The sequence below is a fragment of the Pipra filicauda genome, unplaced genomic scaffold (assembly GCF_003945595.2).
Source record: "Pipra filicauda isolate LSUMZ 115617 unplaced genomic scaffold, ASM394559v2 scaffold209_size2725305_pilon, whole genome shotgun sequence".
NCBI classification, from domain to species: Eukaryota; Metazoa; Chordata; class Aves; order Passeriformes; family Pipridae; genus Pipra; species Pipra filicauda.
This window is the reverse complement of record NW_024104320.1, coordinates 1,467,438-1,483,106: the sequence shown is the minus strand read 5'-3', so window position 1 is coordinate 1,483,106 and position 15,669 is coordinate 1,467,438. Positions and strand designations below refer to the sequence as shown.

The window sequence follows — 15,669 nt, the reverse complement described above, 5'->3', positions numbered from 1 at the left end:
AGAATTTGGCAAAGTATGGTTATTTCATGCCTTGATAATGTTGCTTACTTGAACTTTTCATACCTTCTGTTTGAAAGATTCTTGTTGGTGTGACTTTTTTCTTCTCTTGTTTCCATTTCTCGAATCCGTCCAAAAGTATTAATTGCAGATTTAGGGAAATGACTGTCGCCCTATACTGGGCTCTGGTGAGGCTGCACCTCAAATCCTACGTTCACTTTTGGGCCCCTCGTGACAAGAAAGACATTGAGGGGCTGGGGTGAATCCAGAGAAGGGCAACAGAGCTGGGGAAGGGTCTGGAGCACAAATCTGATGAGGAGCAGCTGAGGGAGCTGGGGGAGCTCAGCCTGGAGAAAAGGAGGCTCCGGGGGAACCTTCTCATTCTCTACAACTCCTTGAGAGAAGGTTGTGGGGGAGCCGGTCGCTTCTCCCAAGTACCAAGTGATAAGACAAGAGGAAACAGCCTCAAGTTGCACCAGGAGAGGTTTACATTGGATATTGGGATCAGTTTCTTCACTAAAAAGGTTGTCAAGCATTGGAACAGGGTGCCCAGGGCAGTGGTGGAGTCACCATCCCTGGAAGTGTTTAAAAGACTGTAGACATGACACCGAGGGACATGGTTTAGTGATGGGCTTGGCAGTGCTGGGTTAATGGCTGGACTCGATGATCTTTAGGTCTTTTCCAACCTAAATGATTCTCTAGTTCTGTGATTCTGGGCACAGACAGAGCTATGTTGTTGGATAGAAGAAGGGGCTTGTTTCATGTGCTGCATCAGTGTTAGTAACTCAGCAACTACAGGTGGTTTCACTGGCATTGCTTCTGCAGAATTAGGCAGAAAATACTTTTCTGTTAATTGCTGGTATTGAATCTGCATCTGAGGAAGGCTTAGGTTAAGCCAAGCCTGCGTGTCAACTTCTTTGTGTAAGAAAAGAAGTTAATTAGCTTTCAGGAATAAAGCGTAAGTTTACCAACATTGCCTGTTAGAGTAATTGCACTTTTTGATGAGAAGTAGACAACTTGCCTCATTAAAACTTAAATTAAAAAAACTCTATTGAATGAATTGTCACAAATTCTACAGAAAATTAGTGTAAAAGGTAGCATGTCACTGTGCAGTTCAGAGTACTGTCATGTTTATACACATTTCCTAATGTGTTTTCTACATTATTGGAGTTCTAACAAAATTTGAAAAATATTTTTTTGTTTGTACATTTTCAAGTAATGATATGTCTGTGTTTTGCATTTTTGGTTTGGTTTTGTGGGGGTTTTTGTTGTTGGGTTTGTGTGTGTGTGTGGTTTTGTTATTTTGGGATTTTTTTGGTGGTTTTTTTGAATGTTTTGCTTCCTTGATGTGTTGTTTTATATTTCAGTGGAGTTGGCAATGACTTAATTAGAAAGGATCTTCTGAAAATCGATAACCATAACGAGTTAAAAGTTTCTGTGATTTTTATAAAGTATAGCAATACTATCCTGTTGTTATAAACTGATAGTTTAAGTGCTTTGGAACAGTCAAGTGTGCTGTAGGATTCAGAAAAGTAGATCTAAACTGTTAGCATGGATTAGACTATTATGTATCTCTAAATTGTTTTAGGGATTATACTCATTCTAAAAGCAAGGATTATGTTTCCACATTGAGATCATTGCATGATACAGAAATTTTAATGTTCTTCCTTTATGGATTTTTTTGTATTGAAGTGGAGAGGTGCCAGTGATGATACCATCAGGCAGAATTGTGTATCATATCTTGTAGGAGTAGGTGGGTAGTTTAAATAAGCCCAGTATTTGATTTTAGTGAACTGCTAACCTAAGGCTTCCCTGTATATCAAAATATCTGGAAATCCTGTACATAATGTAAAGAATACAATGTGGCTGCTGCTGCTTTGTCCTCATTTCTGCAAGTGTGCTCTTCAATTAAATAAGCATTTCTTGGCCAAATCTGTGTAGCTCTGCACTTGTCTCACACTGTTTAACAGACGGTGTGCAGGTACCAGTTATTTTTGGCATCAGTGCACACAATTCTTTTAATGAAAAAAACATTCTTTTAATGAAAAAAACAAAATTGAAGGAGAAACGTTTCCCTGTGTTTAATATGCTTTAGCTACAAGTGTTTCCTTTTAACTGTGCACACATTAAAAGAAGTTGATGAAGTTATAATTAAGTATAGACATACTCCTCTCTTCTGGCAGTTGCCATGGTGTTGCTTAATGTGCTGAGAGCTTCCATGAAGCGTTTCTGGTAGGACAAGTAGTCAGAGGACAATGTAGGACAATGTATGTGTTGTGAAAGGAGATTGTATGTGGCTCCTACCATGGCCTGAGATCATGGGAGCTGTGAATAGGAGGTGCAGTCCTCAAGGAAGAGCAGGTGATGCCTTGGGACGGACCCAAAGCCACTGAAGTAGTGGTGGACACATTAGCACACCTAAATAGGAATAAATGCTGATTATTGGTCAGCATTTTCTCTTACGTTTGATATAAAGAATCAACAACGAAGGAGGGAAGCAAATATTGAAAATAGCAATAAGACTGATAAGGAATCTCAAGTTCAGACTAATGGTGGAAAGTTCTGTATGTTTTCAGACTCCTGGAGTGTTTATTCACCACTGAGGAAAAATTAGAAGTCTGATTCAGCATCTCAGTTGGGAGCGTTAAATCCAATCTGTAATAAATAATTTTGTGGTAAACTTATCTACAAACACAGAAAGACTGGAATTATGAGATTTATCCCAATATGTCCTAGACCAAACAACTCTCTGGAGGCTCCTAATGGGAGACTATAATGCGATTGCTGGTTGCATTAAGGAAAACCCCTTGTTGTACAGCTTGAGGCACGTTGCTGCATGTCTGTGCTGAAATTCCCCTGTCTTTAAACATAGGGATAAATATTTATTTAGGGTCATTATGAAGCTTCATGCTAGTTTTTTGGATGGTTAAAAAGGTGGTGGTATAATCACTCATCCTCGTGACTTACGTGTACAAGGAATGCTCTTCCAATTTAGGTTTACAATCTCTGTGGAGTTAATTAACTTTGTAGGTCGTAGGAGCGTAGTTTTTATTAGAGAAAAACAAGCAATGTCTGTGAGTGGAAAAACAAACACAGTTCTTTGGAGAATGTAAGAAATGTCTTATAGTTTTTCACAAGTGAAAAGTTGCCCTTGTCCTTATCACTAACACTGTTGCTCTCGCTACAGCTACCTATTGCCTACAGGTAGTAGTGACCAGTGGCAGAGGTCTTACAGAGTGCTTTTAAGTCTGTTTACTTTTCTTCTAAAACTGCACTTTCTTTTCTCCCCTCTTTTTCAATGGTAATTTACCATTTTAAGTAAAAAACTGTTTGTTTCTCTTTCTGATGTTAGCAGCCCATCAAAGCCAGTCCTTTATTTTTATTCAGAAGATAACCTGTCTGATGCAGTGTTGTAAAGGCATTTCTTGAGCTTTCCTACGAAATGCTGTGATCCTGCCATAAGCAGACTCCCATATTCTCTTGTAGAGAGATGTCTTTTATTTAAAATGAACTCATAGGAACAGAAAATGTTGTTTAAATCCCCAGCTTGTTTCCAACAGTAGAAAATTGTGAGTGCTAACACACAATTAATTACAGAAATAACCTGTTAAATGAAGGTAAGGGCAGTATGTGTTTTGTCATCTTCAGAGAAGTCTTAACATTACATTAAAATCATGTTGAGCTTCAGGTTGTTTGTGTGGGTCTTTGTCATTCCGTATGGACTTTCTACATGGGTGGATTCCACATGTGACTTTGAACTCTTGGATGTATTGTAGAGTTGAGGAGTGGGAAAGTAAAGGAGCTTTCACTGTTGGTTTTCTGTTTTGGAATAGGGAATCTGCAGAAACATTTCTAGGATTGTGAGTCCTGGTTTCCCATGTTGAGTCTCAAGAACAGTTGCCAGTCCTGACGTTTATCCCAATTCTTCTCTGAAAGTGTCGGCCTTCTGTAGAACAGAAAGACAGTTTAACCTCTGCCTTCCAAAAGTGTTGCTAATATAGACGTGTTTTTTTCATAAACAAAAAAAAAAAAAAGCAAGTGAAGACAATAGTTACTCTATTATAGGGAAAGTCTCTGTGGGGAAAAACCTCCAGAGTTCAGCATTTCTTGAGTTTTGATTCCTGAAAATGCAGTGTAGTCATATACAGTCCAGGCGGGTCTTGCTTCTTTTGTGAAGCTGTGAAATTGTAAAGTAACCCCTTTAGAAGAAAAATGATTTTATTCTTATGAGTGATCATCTTGTCAGAGAGACTGTACTATTTTTCCCCTCCAAAATTTTACCAGCTATAGTTGGGAAAAATTATTTGTCTCTTAAAAACATCCAGGAAATTTAAGCTAAGTCAGAAAAGTAGCAATGTACTATTCATTGGCTGCAGCAAAGCCTCTCATGAGAGCATGTAGTAGCAACTGTACTTTGATTTATGCAGAACTGATTTTTTAAAAGTATTGTAGTTCACTGCTACTTGATGCCAGCTCAGAACCTCTGGAGAGCCAAAGGTTCACCACTGCTCCGTGAAGAAGATTCCTACCTCTTGCCCATCCTGGGGTCAGGGAGGTGACTGTGAAGAGAGGACCCCTGCATCTGAGTTTATGATTCATGGATGACTTGCCATGAGTAAGGACTAGGGCTGTTAGGAAGGAAGAAGAACAGAAATATCTCTGGGCAAAATTAATTGGATCTGGTTTATGGGCAAGACATTTCTCAACCCTGGGACTGAAGGCATGTTAATGCAAAAAAATGTTGAGCTAAGCCAGGTAAGTTTAGATGATACCATTTGAGTAGCAGATGTTTGTTTGACTCTTCCTGCAGCTTTACCCTTCCAAAAAAAGGAGTACTCTTCCCTTCCTCACAGTTCAACGTGCCCAAAAGTTGGGCACTGTGGTTTTTCTCAGCAGTTGTGCTGAGTGTCCATTTTTACTGCATATGGAAGTTTCAGGAAACAATCACAGTGTTTGTGAAGATTGCAGCATGTTTTGATTGTGATTGCATGGGAAAACCAAGTTTCAAAGTAATTTTGTCCGTGTAAGTCTTTATTTTGATGGTTTTGATTGTACTAAAGGCAAACCCAACAATTACTTTGGAGAATGGTGTCATGACAAGGCTTTGTAGAATTGCCAAGACCTCGTGAATCCTGTCGTTCCAAGTGTTTATTTCAGATAGACTGGTGTGGTATTTTTGCTCAATATTTTGAGGAATCTTAGTATGATGCTTTCTGTACACAGATTTTACTTAATTGTATCACCAAATGGTGACATCACAGGAGTCATGAGCACCTGGTTAAGCTAAAACTAAGCATTTGCAGTGCTTTAACCTTCCCTCTTGTTCTGTGCTCTTTATCTTGTTTCTGTAGCATATGAGGTAGGAGTTGGAAAAAAACAAGTGAATCCTTTAAATAAGAAGTGGGTGGGGTTTAACTGCCCTTACTGTGAATCTCTACCAGAACTATTGGGGTTTGTTTTTTTTTTTTTTTTATTTTAAACAAATATTTTCATTGTCCAACGGTTATTAACCTGTATTCATAAAACAATGACCTGTTCTAGTTCAGGCTGCAGATGGCAGACACTCTCTCTTAAGTGATATTAGGGTAGAGCTTATTTCAGGTCCCTGAAACATTCTCACAATGTTCTTTTGATAATGTGTGTTTGGAATTATCACTTTCCTGTGACAGTACCTGCTTGCACTGGCTCACAAGAACTGTAAAAGGTCGTAGAAGCACTTGTTTATATAATAATGTAGTTGTAGTCAAAGGTTTTTTTTAAAGGAAATTTATACTTGCAAGAATTTTTGGGTTGTTGAGCCTGGAGAAGAGAAGGCTCCAGGGAGGACTTTTTGTGGGTTTTCAATACTTTAAGGGGCCCTATAGGAAAGATTGGGACAAACATTTTATCAGGACCTGTTGTGACAGGAGAAGGGTTAATGGTTTTAAACTAAAAGATGGCAGATTTAAACTAGATGTAAGGAAGAATTTTTTCATGAGGGTGGTTGAAACACTGGCACAGGCTGTCCAGAGAACCTGTGGATGCTCCATCCCTGGAAACATTCAAGGCTGAGTTGGAAGGTGCTCTGAGTGACCTGACCTAGTTAAAGATGTCCCTGCTCGTTGCAGGGGGGTTGGACTAGATCACAGAATCACAGGCTTCGGTTGGAAGGGACCTTGAGGTTCTAGTTCCAGAGGTAAAAGTGCACAAAATATTTTGCGTGCAAAAAATTATGAGGCTCTTAAGGAGTGTTAATGAAGGCAAAAATGAGAATGAAGGGTGAATGTGGATTTTAATCACTTGTTGAATTAGACTTTACTGCTGACCTGTAAGATTTTAATACATTTGACACACTGCTACGTAAAACTTCGAATTTCATAGTTGGAGGGGAAACATAATTTACCAGATTGTATTCAAAGAGGTGTTTTGCTAAAATAGATAAGAAGGTTTTCAAGATCGATTGCCATCTTCTTGCTTGATTTGTTACATACAAGTGAGAAGTTTTGCATTTCGATACATATGTAAACAGAAGTTGTCTTACAATGTAAATAGGATTCTTTAGGGAGGCTGTGGTGATGGTCATAACTCTAGTCAAGGAATTGTTAGTGTATTTTTACTGCTTTGCCACTGACCATGTCAATAATTGTAGTGGTCTTAACCCTTCAGGCATCAATTTTAAAAATCCAAGGAGTGTTGTAGCTACCTGCTTCAAAAGATGATTAAAGAATAGTATTTAATATAAGAAAAATGGGATGTTGTTAATATTTTCCATAAATGAAAAAAATGGTCAAGTTCTCTGAAGTTGCTGCTGGCAGCTTTAGGAGCATTTCTACGTCTTGCCCAGACAATGTCTATAAGCACAACCACATCATGCACTTTCCGCTTGTATCTTAAAATTAACACTTTAAAGAGATCTAAGTGCTACTCTAATTTTTGCCATTGGGTATGAGTTGTCCTTATTTGTGTATTACAGGAATGCTCTCACTGCCCATCGACTTACAGGCATCTGATTTAGATTTATTTCACTTCATTATCAGTATCTAATCTAGATTTATTTATACTCATTTAATTGGAAGAGAGAAGGGGACGGGTCTTGAAGTGCAATTTCACGTGCAACCTGCAAGAAGACCCTTTCATTGAGGCCACAGTAAAAAAAAAAACTTGGTATATCCCCAAGAGAGGGAAGCAAAGCTCCAAACTGAAGTGTGTAGAGGCTGTATCCTAATGCCCTCATGTCTCTTCCGTCAATCACCTCCCCAGTGAGTTTCTGATTTGTTTTGACCTTTTTAACTATTTGTATTTCCCTATTAAGGAGCAAGGGTAAAGAATTAAATCTGTACACATCCAAGGAGAATGGCAGTTTTAGCAGGGCCTTCTTGAGAGGAGACATTAAGGTTTTTTTTGAAAATGGCTTTGCTTATATGGATAAAGACAGATGAGAGATGATTAACATTATTACTGTGTCAATATGGCAAGTATGTCAGCTTGCAGTCCCTTTACTTTGTTCTTTGAGAAAAGAGTGCAAAAAGCTCTTGAAATTTTGTAGGTTTAAAGCTTTGAAATTAGATTTATGTAGGAAAAGAGGAAGCATTTTATAGTAACTTCCTTTCAAAGTGCTGTGGTTTCTAAGGCAAGTTGTTGGTATCTTATTAGAATTATTTATTCCCTTCACTGTCTTTTAGTGAGCAGTACAAATACTTGAACAGATTAACAGTTCTTTGGAAGTAGTAATGCTCAGGAGAAGGTAACTTTAGAGATGTTTTGAAGTAATAACCTTTTAATGCTGTTTCAAGGGTTTCCATTCAGAATTTTGGCTAATTCTCACATTCATTGATATGAAAAATTAAATATTTGTCAAGAACTTCCCGACTGAAACTTCCTCCTACTTAAAAACCAAACCCACTTATTTCTGGCAAACTGCTTTTCCTGCAAAGGACACACACCCTGACCTTTATGCAGCAGGTTGGAGCATTTCTGAAAGTCTCTCTGGTTCTGCCTGGTATTATCAGCACAGCTCTGTAAACATGACTATTCCCTGCAATTTCTATTTGCTGCTCTGAGGCTGCAATGTTTTATGCTTTGTGAAGTATCAGAAAATGTGAAGTTGAAATTGTATGTTATCTAAACAAAAAACAAAAAAACCCAACAAAAAACAAAAGCCCAGAATGTCACTCCTTTGTCAGAAAAACCCAACATTTGTTTTTTAGCAGTCAAAATTTTGTTTTTAGACTATTGACAAGACAAGCACGACCCTTCTTGGCAGCTGGAGGGTGTTACCCCTCTGCACGAGAACCCGAGTGACACTGAATGCAATTTGTTTATCAGTGAACCAGGGGAGTATTTGGCTCACACAGGGTATGGTGAGACATGTGCATCCTGCCCAGGCTGCAAACAATCAGCAGCGACAGGAAACTGCTTTGCACCAGCTTTGAAGGGCGACAGAGCTTGTTTGAAAGCCGAGGGTAAAGCAGCCCGGCTGAGGGATTGTCTCAGCTCCGCTTGCACATCTGGGAAGCAGGTTTGTGTTTCATAACGTCCTTGCCAAACTGGTAGGGGCTGGGTGTGTCCACATCTAACTTTGTCTCTTGAGAAGCCAAGCTTTTATTTTGCAAGTGCCTTGCTTTATTTTTTAAAGGTTGTTCACTGGGAATTTTGTTTTGGTTTGTTTTTTTTCAGGAGGTCCAAACATATGGGCCATCACCTCCGAAGAGCGGGCCAAGCACGACAAGCAGTTTGATAGCCTTAAACCCACGGGAGGCTACATTACAGGTTGGTCTGAGGCTCTGCATTACACATTAACTTCTGTGTACACATACCTATCTTTGTAAAACAGTTTGAGAACTGCATCCTATTTCTAGCCCTTTGTTGTGTGACTAATAACCATATTCTTCAGGCAAACAGCCACGGGTTATTAGTAAACTTTACAAGCCTTCCTCTAAGGTCTAGCACAGGAGCACTATTCCATTAACCCTATCACTTCTGCAGCTACCAGCTATGTGCTGTCATTCTGTCTGGTTTCAGAAACCAAAGAGTATCAGGCAAAATCTGTGCTTAGATGGGAGGCTGCCAAGGAGCACTTACAGTAGCTATTGTGGCAAGTGACACCAGAGACACCAGAAGTGGTTCTCCTCTGTCTGAGCAGTGTTAGAGAATACTGTGCTGTTAGATATCTTTGTTTTGGAGGAGGAGGCAGGGAGAGAGATGCTGACAGCTTCTCCTTGTTAGTGACTGCTTGGAATTTATTACGCATTGGGCCTTCAGCAGGTTCTGGATACACTAATGGCATTTTGCACTGCCCTGCTGTCAGTTCCAGTTGCATTCAGCTGTGGAACAACTGGATCATGTTGCTACGCACCTCAGAACTTGCAGGTTTTAGATGTAAGAATCTGCATGTGATATCAAGAAAACACTCGAGTTCATTGGTAAAGATGACTTAATTTAAGAATGCCCTGTTCTTTGTGTGTGGGCAGTAAAGACCAGCCCTGATTGCTTCTACCTGCCCAGCTATCTGCTAATGCCCTGTCTAGTTGCTCCTGCTTTTCCCCTTTTGGGACTGGAAAGGACTGAAGAGAGTGGGAAATTGTCAGTTTGGAACATGCACATCTTCAGGCTAAGTGACAGCGCCGGGAGGTTGGTGTTTACCTCTAGCTGAAAAACAGGCAGTTCTGGAAACTGCCTTTAGGCCACAACTGGGCTCTTACCTGCACATGCATCTGAAGGCTTCATTATTTATTTGGCAAATGCTTGAAGTAAAGGGTTGTGTATAAATATAAGGGAAGAGAGAGCTGAAAGAATAACCTGAAGTCTTAGCTTTAAGCATCTGTAATTCACTCAGGTAAGCATAAACACCACTGTGAGTGTTTTGTGTTTGTTTACAGCATGATCAGTACCAGTTGATGTGGAACTTGATATGGGATTGCACAACAGTTCCCATTCCCTTCCTGAAATACTGAAATAGTGGGTGTTATCTGACAGAACAGATTATTATTTAGAACATGGTATTTTCCTAGTTTTTACTGGGGATAGAGGAGAAGGAAAGAAATAGCATGCTTAGCCTTTCCTGTAAAAGTAATTGGAGCAGGACTAAATTTTCAGTCATTTTTACTTCTTTAAGTCTTGCATCTTTTAAACTGTTGACAGCTATTGGTTTGTGACCTGTTCAAGTTTTTATAGCTATCTGAGATCACTTCTCAGAGCGAGGATTGGGGATGACATGGTACGTGGGTACCTGACAATCACTGTAAACAGCATTAAAAGCTGAGAAAAAAAACCCTGGAAAGCTTGGTATCCAGTGTGCTGGTTCCTTTTGAAAATCTGATCCCCCGAGAGAGTGCTGAGCTCATCTTAAAATCTGTGTCTCTGGTGTAAAAGGCTGCCTTTCTCTCTTGTTTATCATAGGTGATCAAGCACGTACCTTTTTTTTGCAATCAGGACTACCAGCTTCAATCCTTGCTGAAATATGGTAAGGCATTCTTTACTGCTTGTTTTTCTTTTTAAAGATAGTACTTGAAGGCTGCGCACCTCCCATCTTTGGTATGTTGTGTTGTCTCACAGAGGCTTTCAGCAGTCAAGGTAGAAGTGTTATCTGAGTCATTGTATTAATTTTACTGAATTTAGAGGAAGGATTCAGCCCATGTGAGTACCAACACCTAATTAAAAAGAAGTATTTTAAAAATCTTTCTTATGATGTCAATTCAAATTGGATTGTATTGGACACAGCCCTTTTAAACTGTAAGTGCTTGAAACAGAAAAAGAAAATAAATTGCAAATTTCGTAGAGGGAAGGTCATTGTTAAGCCTGGTCTTTATATTTTAAATAATATAGAAAAAGATGTTAAAAAAATAACACTTAAAATAGTGATATAGGAAAAATATGTAAATAATGGGTTAATGAATTGCTGGAGATACCAAATTGAATTATGTTTGAAATACTAGTAACCACTAAAATATGGCAATAAGATTAAGTGTGGGGAAAATTACATGCTACTAGACTGGGAGTGGAAAATACACTGAAAGCAGAGGAGAAGAAAAAATCTAAAGCCAGTGAAAAGGTTAGTAGAAGGACAGTTGTAATACACTGTGAGATACCAACCAGTGCTGTAATACAGGAACTGGGAAGAGTGCTGTTCCCTGCAGCATATACATGGTGATGGCAACACTTGAAACAGATGTTTTCTTCCTTGTAACTCCTCGGTCTTCACTAGAATCCTGTGTTCATTTTGGGGAACTTGGCTGTTACCAAGACATACATGGGCTAAAAGGCAAGTAGTTGAGGCTCTTAATAATTAAGAACAACTCACTTGTGAAAGAATATTAAAGAAACTAACTAAATGCAAGTTAGTTTTTTTCTTCAGACACATGTAATAGTTAAGGTTAGAAAAGACTTCTAGGGTCATCAAGTTCAACCATCAACCCAGCACCACCACCCTGTTCACCACTAAACCAGACATTTAAATGCCTAGAAAAGAATGCAAGGAAATTTTTCTGCGAGGCCTTGGGGTTTTATGCTGAATGTAACAGAATGAAAGGGAGAATGTAGCATAACATTGTCTGGATTTTTTTTTCCTCCTTCCTAATTTTATTTATATTCCTGAACTTGGTCCTTGCACGCTTAAGTATTAATAATATTTCATATTATTTGTCTGACCAGAAATTTTGTGGCTATGTATGCACTGTTACATGAATTTCTTGTTGTATTTAAGTTTATTTGGAAAAGTGTCAAACACTGTGGATATCAGGCTTAAAAAAACCTCCTTATGCTGTTGGTGAATTAATGAAGTTTTCATAGTGGTGTATGAAAGTGCCCTCAGCAGATTTCTGCATCCTCCTGCATCCTGTTTCAGATTCTTGCATTAATTCCTTACATTACCAACGTTAATTTAAAATAATTATTCTGGCTAGTAGCATAGAAAAAAGCATAGCAGAAGCTGGCAGTGGAGGCAACAAGTGTATCCACTGGGCAGGAGACTTCTGGTTTTTCAAATGTTTTCCTACTTTCTCAGGAAATAAGTATTTAATATACAGCAACTTTAAAACTGAGCTCTGAAGAAGACTGCAAAGTGGGTAGTGAAACTTCTTAAACTTCTGAGGGTATAAATGTCAAAAGAAAATCAGCAAATGGTTGCAGCAAGTTTTTTGTTTTCCTGTACAAAACCAGTAAATAAATCTGATAGAAAAGCTTCTCGTTAATTGAAAAAGTTAAATTCATGTTTCTTCCTCATGGGCTTTTCTAATTTTTATTTTACTTTGTTTTTAAGGACACTATCAGACCTGAACAAGGATGGAAAAATGGATCAACAGGAGTTCTCTATAGCCATGAAACTCATCAAGCTGACGTTGCAAGGACAGCACTTGCCTGCAGTTCTCCCTCCTGTCATGAAACAAGCTCCAGTATTTTCGCCACTAATGTCTGCTCGCTTTGGTACTTATGAATATATAATTACTTAGTGTTCAGAGGTAAAAAACTACAGTTAATTGCAGCCAAATAAAAGCATTAATCTGACCATGAAAGTTTAGTGAATCAGTGAAAAAAAACCCAGGATATTCCTATTTAGGATATTCATCAAGTCACTTTCTTGATGTTTTTGATAATTTCATTCTATGAAGATGTTTAATAATAAAGAAAAACCTTCCATTGAATATTGACATGGGGTGCAAGAAGGCCATTCAGGTCTGCCATCTGACTCGCAGGCTCTGATTTTGTAGTCGTGGTCTTTTTTTGTCTCCCTCCTACTCATTCACCTATTTATACATGAGGGTTTTGAAGTCAAATTTAGTCAAAGATCAACATTTTGGTAGAACAGTTATTTTACACATTTTTTCAAAGTGAATCAGATTGTCTGCTCTGGTTAAATGATTAACTGAACAGAATTACTTTAACTTTTATTCCTTTCTGATGGTATTTGGGCATTCAGTGCATGTTTGTTGTTATTTTGTTGTTTTGTAGAACAAAATATCCATAACTGCATCTGGATTAAAAAATTGGTGCATACTTCCATGCTGAAATTAAATGTATGCATATATTAATCACATACATGATTTAGGATGCCTGCCCTTCACTAATGCCTGCCCTCATGTGTTTGCATACAAGGGCATGCATTTACAGAGAGCTGTGGTTGGCATGCAGTTACCTCCTGCTAACTTTCCATCATTTCACCTGTTGTTTTGCACAACATTCAGCCAGTAATTCAAGTGCCCTTATTTTCCTTGGGCAGCTGCCTTCAAGAAACCCTTTGCTAAACATTGGCCCCTAAGGAAGGACTTTTCACCCTATGGATTCTTCCAAGGCTGACACTTGGAAGAAAGTTCAGAAACAGCATCAGCTTTTCCCTGTAGAGCATTGTCACAGCTTTTGAGGTGTGTTGTAATTCTCTTTCAGGGGCCAGATGGGGAAAGGCTTGTTGAAGAACGAGTAATAGCTGCAATTATAGAAAAGTAGTTCTTATTCTGTTGTGGAATACTAACTAAATCTACCTTGAGAATGAATTTGTTCATAAAGGTTTTTTTTCAACTCACATTCTTCAGTATATTTTCCTCTGTGAGCTGTCTTGTCTAAATTGAGAGAAAAGGTAGATATTATACATGAGCAGCATCTATTTTAACTCACTGTGTTCTGGACACAGGTTGCTTTGTGTAGTTTCTGCTTAGCATAAGGGACCCAATTTCATGCTGAAGCCTCTGCAATATTAAATCATGAATTATTGGATTTTGCTCTAGGAATGGGTAGTATGCCAAATCTGTCCATGCCAACATCTGTGTCTACGATCACACCATTAGCTCCCATGTCTCTGGCTTCCATGACTTCCATTCCTCCTTTGGTTATTTCTGCTCCCCTGGTGCCTTCTGTCAGTACCTCCTCGTTGCCAAATGGAACATCCAGCCTTCTGCAGCCTTTGTCCGTACCTTTCTCTTCAAGTAAGTATAGAACAGTCCAGTACTCGCTCTCAGAACTGTGAATCTCATTTTCTCTATGGCTAATTTCAGACAGCGATGTTAATACGTGCATGAGAGTTTAAAAAAACAAAACAAAAAACAACCCACAAATGGTGGTTTTTTTCAAAGTTCACGCGTTAATTCTGTTCTAACTAGTTAATCTTAACAACAAGGCACTTAATTAGCTTTTCTTCTATCAAAGCCTTGAATGTTGATTATAAAGCATTATCTTATACCTGGTTGCTTCACAGTTTCTTTGGGTTTATTTTTTATTTTTGTTTGTTTATTTTCAGCGCTGCCTCATACTGGTTCTTTAGGTCCTGTGGCAGGAGGGTTTGGTGGTTCTAACATACAGAAGGCACAGTCTCTCATTGATTTAGGATCTAGCAGGTATGAAAGTTCAGTATATAAGTTGTGTCCTGCTCTTAAGTAGTATACCTTCCAAAACTTAGGGATTATTTCTATTTTTAAGATATAGTCATTAAAAATTAGTTTATCTAATTTGACCTGCCAAGTCTGAAAATAGATTTTTTTTTTTTTTTTTAATATGCACAATAAGTAATATTTTCAGTAAATCTGAAAAAACTGAAGTAGGGGAGGACTTGAAATGAGAGAAGGCGGTGCCAAAATACGGATATGGCACTTGAGGACATGATTTAGTGGTGAATGTGGTGATGGTGCTGGGTTGATGATTGGACTTAATGGTCTTACAGGTTTGTCCCAACCCTAACCATTTTGTGAAAAAGAAGGAGATGTACCTCTTTAGTAAGTAGAAGTAAAAATTACCAAGTGGTTATAAAAGCAAAAGTGCATCAATGTGCTCATTCATTATAGAGGGCACCATGTAATCAGCAGCCATATAAGAATAGGATTTGTTATCAATATTTATGTGTGAATTTGTTTTATGAATAATGGAAGATAATGAATCTTGATAATAGCTGCTCTAGTTCACTAATTTTAGAGCTTTGCCATAGACAGAGTGAGGGACTAGGCTTATCTATCCAGTTGGGCATCCAGGGATGTCTCCAAAAAGACAGTCCAGAGGGCATCTCAGCCCCAGCTCAGTTCCATAGGGTGACTCAGAGGCTCTCGCACCCGTTTGCTGCCTGCACAGGGCATTTGGGGTGGATTTGGGCTCCTCACGTTAGCAGATGTAAGATGACTGTAGGCATGGTGTGTGCCTGGAATAATCTTTCTGGTTTTCTTTGGTGTTTTTTTTTAATCAGAAAGCTTTCTTTTGGTGATGCTATAGTGTTGCAAGGTATCTCTTCTTCGGTGTTACTGTTGACAGCATTTTCACCATCATATTGTCCAGTTCTCTGCAGAGGATGACTGTCCAGCATCCTGCCGGAAAGGCTTTGTTTCTATCACCATTCTCCATCACCTTGGATAACACTTCCAATAGTTTTTTACTTGACAGGGTAGGGGATTACCTTAAACAAGGCAGGCTGGGTGCCCCTGGGTTTGTCTCATTTTCAAAGATGGGACACTGGGAATGCTGGGAGTAGCAGATGGAAGTTTCATAGGTATATCTGAACACTCCATCAGCACTATTCTGCAAAAACTGAATGAGTTGGAAAAGCTCCATTCAGCCTGTCATTGTCAGTAATAAAAGAGGTAGAGGTGGAATATGGTGGTTTAAACAGCGTCAGAAGCTGCTTTTGGTTATGAGTTTATCAGGTGCATTTTTATTCTCATGCTTCATTTACATACCTCTTAAAGTTACTTAGACATCTGCCCAAGGCTTCACAGTCCTTGTAAA

General features: G+C 38.7%; 1 protein-coding gene across 9 annotated transcripts in view; it reads left to right on the top strand.

The window, feature by feature from the left end:
- Positions 1-15,669, top strand: part of ITSN2 (intersectin 2) — a 91,149-nt gene that overhangs the window by 30,746 nt on the left and 44,734 nt on the right. For all 9 annotated transcript variants that reach the window (XM_039380959.1, XM_039380961.1, XM_027749255.2 and 6 more), the window contains exons 3-7: positions 8,653-8,745; positions 10,375-10,438; positions 12,233-12,396; positions 13,692-13,889; positions 14,201-14,297. In XM_039380959.1, the coding sequence (XP_039236893.1) occupies positions 8,653-8,745; positions 10,375-10,438; positions 12,233-12,396; positions 13,692-13,889; positions 14,201-14,297 (616 nt within the window). The remainder of the gene's footprint in view (positions 1-8,652; positions 8,746-10,374; positions 10,439-12,232; positions 12,397-13,691; positions 13,890-14,200; positions 14,298-15,669) is intronic.